The sequence below is a fragment of the Abramis brama genome, assembly GCF_963993115.1.
Source record: "Abramis brama genome assembly, chromosome: 25".
NCBI lineage: Eukaryota > Metazoa > Chordata > Actinopteri > Cypriniformes > Leuciscidae > Abramis > Abramis brama.
Window position 1 is genome coordinate 18,535,203 of NC_139987.1, and position 7,098 is coordinate 18,542,300.

At 38.8% G+C, this 7,098-nt stretch overlaps 1 protein-coding gene across 2 annotated transcripts; it reads right to left on the reverse strand.

The window, feature by feature from the left end:
- Window positions 1-147: 147 nt before the first annotated feature.
- On the reverse strand, window positions 148-5,842 carry rhbdd2 (rhomboid domain containing 2). Of its 2 annotated transcripts, none has more exons than XM_084104364.1 (4): window positions 5,548-5,842; window positions 1,689-2,093; window positions 1,391-1,541; window positions 148-780 (listed from the first exon to the last, which is right to left on the reverse strand). In XM_084104364.1, the coding sequence occupies exons 1-4, from the start codon at window positions 5,729-5,731 to the stop codon at window positions 354-356; spliced, it is 1,167 nt and encodes a 388-aa protein (XP_083960490.1). In that variant the 5' UTR covers window positions 5,732-5,842; the 3' UTR covers window positions 148-353. The 2 variants fall into 2 exon arrangements, with proteins under 2 accessions (XP_083960490.1, XP_083960491.1); XM_084104365.1 differs by having other exon boundaries at window positions 1,689-3,986; window positions 5,548-5,830.
- Between the last annotated feature and the right edge of the window lie 1,256 nt (window positions 5,843-7,098).

The following is a 7,098-nucleotide window of genomic DNA, read 5'->3' on the forward strand; positions in this document are numbered from 1 at the left end:
ATTGTGATATCAAGTATGTTTTGTGCAACATTGTGATTTTAATAATGCAATGTTTGAAAATTACTATAATATGCACAAACACTGGCTGGCCTAAACATTTGTTTGTCTGGACGTGCATACAAAAATAACTGCAATACAAAAAATGCATATATATGAAAAGGTTTTATTCATTTAATTTAAGGTAAACAAAGATAAAAAATATTCTGTATCAAAACAGCAACTTTATAAAATAAAGAAGTTAAACATCACCCAGGTATTAAAGATGGAGGCATCTGAGTTCTGGGAACAAGACATGAGGTATTTAAAGAAGAAAACAAACAACAACAAAAAACTGCAGATAAGGCATCAAAACCCTAGGATGAGAATGATACAGATGTTCCAGGAGGATTTGTGGGAAATGCAGGCACTCCAGACTCAGACTGCGAGACCTGAGGTGTGAAAGGCACTCCTGGCCGAGGTAGTTCACTGAAACACTGTTCTGTTATGTTAAACGGAGGTCTGAATTGATGCTGAGCGTATGGGGACACTGCCATCCACGGGCTGCCGGTGTGATGGCTGTGCCCATGGTGATGTCCATGACTATGACTATGACCGTGACCATGTCCGTGATTGTGACCAGTGCCGGCTCCGGTGAGAGGGGAAGGCAATGTGAACTGTTGTTGAGGGTACATTGAGACGGGCCAACCATCGAATGTGTTGGGCAGGCTTCCTGCAGCTGGACCATTGACTGCATTTACTGGGGCGTACGCCTGGACTGGGTATGACCCTGGTGGAACGTTTCTGGAATTACAAATATTATAAATAAGCACAGTTACCTATATACCACGGTATCTGCAGAGTTTTAAAATCTAATTTGATTCAAAATCAAATTCAACAAGGACCCAATATTAAAAAGATACCAATAATAATAATAATAATAAAATATTTTATGCATAATATGGGATTTTTAATTTCAAACAAGCCCGAAATACACTGTTTCACTTCCAGGTGGTTGTTCCAAAAGATGAGGAAGATAAAATATGCATGCCATAATGTCATAATTCATCAACAATATGCAATCATTTGTTATTTAAATGAATTGATTGTGAACTGCTCTGAAACCACAAGCCTGTAGAACATTGAACAGTGGCACATTTTTACTGCGTTTTTACTCTGAAACATGCAGCGCTCTTGATTGAAGTTTAATTATCACATTAAGATGTTTTGTGATTCCGTTTTTTCCGTCCACAAATTTCCGTCTTTTTAATGACATTATATTTGCTAAAACTGAATTTAAGACTTTTTAAGGACTAGAAGCGACCTATGAACTACAACTTTTAAGACCCATGTCTTGTGTTTATTTTATTCTTTGTTAATTATTATGTATATTTAAGTTTCATTGATCACTCACGTGAAGTCAAGTGGCTTTTTGCGTTCTTCGGCCGATGCAGGGATGAACTGGACACCAGGTATCTGCTTTAGCAAGCGAAAAGGGAACTTCTTATCCAAGACGGAAGCTCTAGATTCTGACATCTCCAACAATGAAAACCATCCCATTCCATCTGAAAGTACTAAGTTAAGGAACAGACTAGAAATCCACAACTCTACACTGATTTAACTACATCATAGGATTGTCTGCTTTAAAATCCAGGTCTGTATTTTGAAACAAAAAATCTTAAATATTACATGCATTTAAGAATTAAGGATACATAAAATTCCGGTGATGATGGCCAGGACGTTACAAATAAAGGCAGTGTTTGGAAAGAACAGAGTTATAATTATTAGAATGATCCAGGGTAGAGATGCAGTAGGCACACTGACGCCCATAATATATGCCTTCTTCATGGAGGAACTGATGGTTATCATTCCCAGGACAGAGAGAGCTAATGGGGTGAACCCATTTACTGAGCTCCTACTGGACGGGGAGAACAGCAGTGACTCCAGCAACACATGTAAGAGTCCACTGATGGACGACAGCAGCAGTGACCGGTACAGGAATCTGACAGTTCCAATTCCTCTTTCCAGCCCACTGCAGGGAAACACCATCAGGATGGCACCCAGGAAAAAATCTATCATATTCTTGTGGTATAGGAAATAGGTGAAGAGTTTGTAGACTGTGAAGAAAGGGGACAAAAATTAAGCAACACAAGGTAGGTTCACAAAAAATAAATAAAAAAGAACAAATACAGTAGCCTACTGTGCAAAAGTCTTAGGCATGTTAAAGGTCCCGTATTATGCCCCTTTTCACAAGATGTAAAATAAGTCTCTGATGTCCCCAGAGTGTGTATGTGAAGTTTCAGCTCAAAATACCCAACAGATCATTTTTTACAGCATGTTTAAATTGTCATTTTTTGGGGCTCAGAAAAACACGCTGTTTTAGTGTGTGCCCTTTAAATGCAAATAAGCAGCTGCTGGACGACCCAGGGGGCGGAGCCTCACGAGCTCGCGCTCAGTCTCTCAGGACAATTTCATCTCACGGAATGATGATAATATCAGAAACTCTCAGTAACGGTGTTCATTTCGAGTCGGACAATAATGCCTACAGAGTCAGAGTGCTGTATAGAGATGGAACAGGTATAGTTTAGTAGTTTAATTACGGTTATTATAACGTATTTGTCATCTGCTTGTATGTATCCATTATATATTAATAGCCTACAAGTCTGCTGTCTGAATGATGATCAAACATATACTGATGAGTTTAATAAAGTTTATTGTACATCACACAAAAGATGAAGCGTCAGTTTTACTTCAGAAAATCACTGTAAGAGCTGAGTAAACACAGTAAGTTATAGAGGGATGTAGTCCAAACGGGCCGTTCGATGTAGGCGACTTCTGTTAAATAAAATATCTCGCTTGGCATTGAACTTTGAGCTTTATATTTTTACAGATATTATTTATGCTCTAACAGCAACATTACACACTAACTAAAGTTTGAAACATGGGATCACGAAGAACGGGACCTTTAATACCAGGGCTCACAGTAGCCCTGTCTTTAATGGTTTATAAGTTATAATTTAAAAAATCTATTCCCTTATGGAAAATTAACAGGATTTTTACTTCTGGAACCAGAATGTTGCACACTAGTAAAACACAGCAGTTGCTTTGTTTATTAATAATTGCTTTGTTTGAATAATAATAAATCTCAGTTTAAAGTCCACATGAAATCAAAATTGACCATATTTACTTTGTTTGCCTAAATTGATCGTTTTGTGGTGAACAATTCATCCATGCAAGTCAATCCACACAAAAAAATTTTGGCTTCGTAATCTTTAATCAAAATCTGAAAATGCCCCTCCCCTCTGCATTGGAGGACCTTCCCTGATGACGTAGGTTTGAGGACTTGGGTTGGGAAACGCTTAACCACTCCCCTCAAACCGTTAGTCTGTTATGAGCGAGAGATGGAGAGGAGGAGCGCTAGAGTAAAACCCTGCCCTCTGTCAGAGAATGTCTAATAAGGCGAGAAGTTTCACTCTCAGTACACTTCCGGCTTTTGAACTGGTTGCAGTTCCACTCTGATTCCATATGAGGGCGCTCACAGGACGAGTGCAGAATGAATGGCGGTCTATGGCGCTATACACATCAAAATCCACTTTTCTTAGGATATAATTTTTTGTGTAGTAATTTGAATGTTGTATTCGAAAGGAGATGCAAAGAAATTACACACTGCTGGGTGTTAGATTTTTTAGAGTCACTTATTTGCTTTAAAAAGTATTTTAAAGTGTCAATGACGTCATACACATCGTACGACCAGAGACACTGCTTTACGGCAATCCTTCAGTCTCTATGGTGCTTTCGCGCTCTGCACTTTCTTTTCACTCGAGGCATCGACAACACAGCTGACACAGGTAAATACACGTGCTAGAAGAGTTTTTGTTTTGTTTGTTTCTGGTCCCGCTTCGGATGCCACGATGCCATCAAGCAGCATCTCTGGTCGTAATAAGTCCTTCACTGACCAATCAGCGTTCATTAGCAGAATGCTAGTGTGTTATGGGCAACAACAACTCAACCTGTAAGAAATCAAAAGGACTTAATTACTCGTTCATTCAACTTTCGACCTATAACCCATGTTGAACTTGCAAAACCTACACTGAAATCTGAGATTTCTCAACGACAATCGGGTGAAAGAGACAAATTTAGCCGTCTAGCCCCATAGACTCCCATTCATTCTGCACTCATGGACGATCGCCCCCAGTGGAACTCTGGTGGAACTACAACCAAAATTCGGTACAATAGGACTTAATAGGGAGTGGGCAGGCTCTCCGTAGACGGGCTCTGCCTCTGTTCAATATTCCTTTTCACTGGGAAATACGTCACAACACTGGAGAAAAGTCGTTTGCAACTTCCGGTTCACGCGGACTTTAAAAATTGCTGTAAAGGAATTATCATAGACAGTATAAGAAGTGGACAGAGCCATCATTGGATCTCAATTGAGACAAGTGAAGCCCATTTTTAGCGATTTCTTAGCACTTCCTTTCCTGACGCGCAGACTCAAACCGAGCAAAGCGTTACACGGACCACGTGAGCAACCCGTCTGTCTTCTAGTAGCTGTGCCAAGAGAAATCTGAATCATTCCCTTCCGAATCTTGCAGAGACAGAGAGTGTGAGTAGGAGCTGTACATGAGCTTGGAGCAGGAGCAACTTTTGCTAGGTATTCTGATTAATTATATTGTCATTTTGCCTCCACGTCCCCCCGATTGCCCGCGAGCTTCTCCTCCCGTCCATACGGTAATCTCTCTACTGTGCGACAGAGAGTCGCGTGGTTATGACGCAATCGTTAGCCTACTTTTACAAAAACTGCTTCTACGGGGCCATAACATAAGCTACAAGGTAATGGAGCATTTTATACATTGTCGTGTTTCTTTAGAAATAAATAATGGACAAATGGAGTCTTCAAACGCCTCAGATGTAAAGTTATTCGCTGTCAAAGTGACGCCAAAATGAATGGGAGTCAATGGGATGCTAACTGCAGGTGAAGTTCTGCTACAAGATGGTGGCACGCGGCCGGCTTCAACTTCCGGTCGACTTCCTTCCCGCCTGGGAATTATGCACAAGCACTCCCACATCACTCAGCTAGCCCCACCTCCAAATTCACGCCATTTGTCGAGGTTGCCCGTGACCCAATACAGATTTTCTGATTGGCTAACATACGTGAGAGGGGGCGGGGCATAACTAAATTACTCGTCTTCCTTTCCTTTGTTTAAATTACCAATAATAAGTTTCAGTCATAGAACATGCTACTTGCTAGTCACGTTTGAGTGGTATTAGTGGGCAGGCCATTCTCATTCTAGCACTTTTTTTGGGGACAAAAATCTGTCAACAATATGTATGGTCAGTTTCCCTGAAGTAAGATTATATTTTAAATGTACTAAAAGGGAATTTTGTCAACGTTTAGAAGTACACTAGCATATACTTGGGACCTGAGGTAGTTGACATGGACGAAAAACCACACAACTCTCATTTTGAGGTGTTTAAGGTACGCCTGCCAAACATAACGTGATTAACACATTCGTTATAGACATGAATTGTAAGTAACTTATAGTACTTGTATACATGGTAAACAGCTCTTACCATGGCCACTGATGACAGCACTGGACTCCAGACTGAAAAAGTGTTCCGAGAGATCAAAGAAGTAATATGGTATGAAGCTAAAAACACATGACAGCACAATCACAAACACTATCCCACATGTTAACTCTGAATCCGGTGCAAAACCCGCAAACGTCTGCTTCCAGTTTTTCAAAGTGTTGTGCATTTTCAGGTCGCAGAATGTGCACAATTTACAATACACTCTTAAAGAATAATTATTTACGTAGAGCGGACCCTATTCGTGTTTTTGCCGCACTCGAACGGCGACTTCCGCGCTAGAGGAAAGGTTAATCAAGGGGATCAAAATGCGCAGCTTTTACGCAGTTTCGTGCCAACTACTTTTCAGCATTACCAGAGAATGTCTAATAAGGCATTACTTAGATTAGAACAGAGCCACTATAATAACTGTGAGTAAAATTTCAAAAAGGTAATATTTTAGATATAAAGGTAATATTAAAGGTATATAATAGAGAATATATAAATAAAATATATGTGCAAAATAAAGAAAAGATACAATTTTGCAAGGGTATAATACAGAATGCAGACTTATATGGGGCTGTATGAACGCTTTATCACATTTGTGTTTGTGTGTGTGCTGCATTCAAGCTCAAATTAGGTCAAATTATGAATCAGTGGTAGCCTTATTAATATTGTTTATTTTCACACAGATTAGAAATGTTATTTGCATATTCAGTAAAATAGTATGTACATGAATTACTCATACGTACAGTAAATCTGCTGGGTGGGGGACAAATTAATGTGTTGACTAATGCTTCCTGAATTCAATTAAGCTTATTGCTCTAACCCTATTGCTTTCTCTAATATGCACTTCCTGCTACTTAAATCTAATATTGTGGCATTGTAATGTTCCATTTCGTCACAAATTTGTATCACTGTGTAATAAGCAAGAAGGGAATGTACCATCCTCGGTGGGTCAAATGAGGATTTGGAGTTGACAGGAAGAGGAGAATAACAATAGAGAGAAATTACTGAAAGACTGTTACAAAAGAAATGGATATAAAACAGGTTTAAACCTACAGATTAAATCTTGCTCTCATCATGGAGACAAATTAACAAGTAAACAGCTGAAAACAAAGCATGAGAAAGGTGTGGCCAGATGCAAACCCCACCTACTCCGTGTTTGAAAAGACAGTTTTACAAAGTCATAACTATGATGCAAGTGTGGGTGAAACAACTTACACTGACATAAAACCCAAAGCGGTTATTCCACTGAAATAAAAGCTCTGCCTGTTAAAAGCAGCCATACCTGTTAGTCAATGGAGCTGATTTACAACAGATACATGAAATCACAGTATCGCAAAAAAGATAACCATTTAAAAATATATACGTTTTTTTTTTTTTTACATTCTAAATATGCATTAAATAAATGCATATATACTGAAAAATAGGATAATTATTATTATTATAATAATTTAATAATTATAATAATTTATGTATTTAATATATATATTAAATACAATCTTAAGTATTTAAAGGGAAGTTAAGGGCAAGTTAAGTATTTAAGGGGAAGTA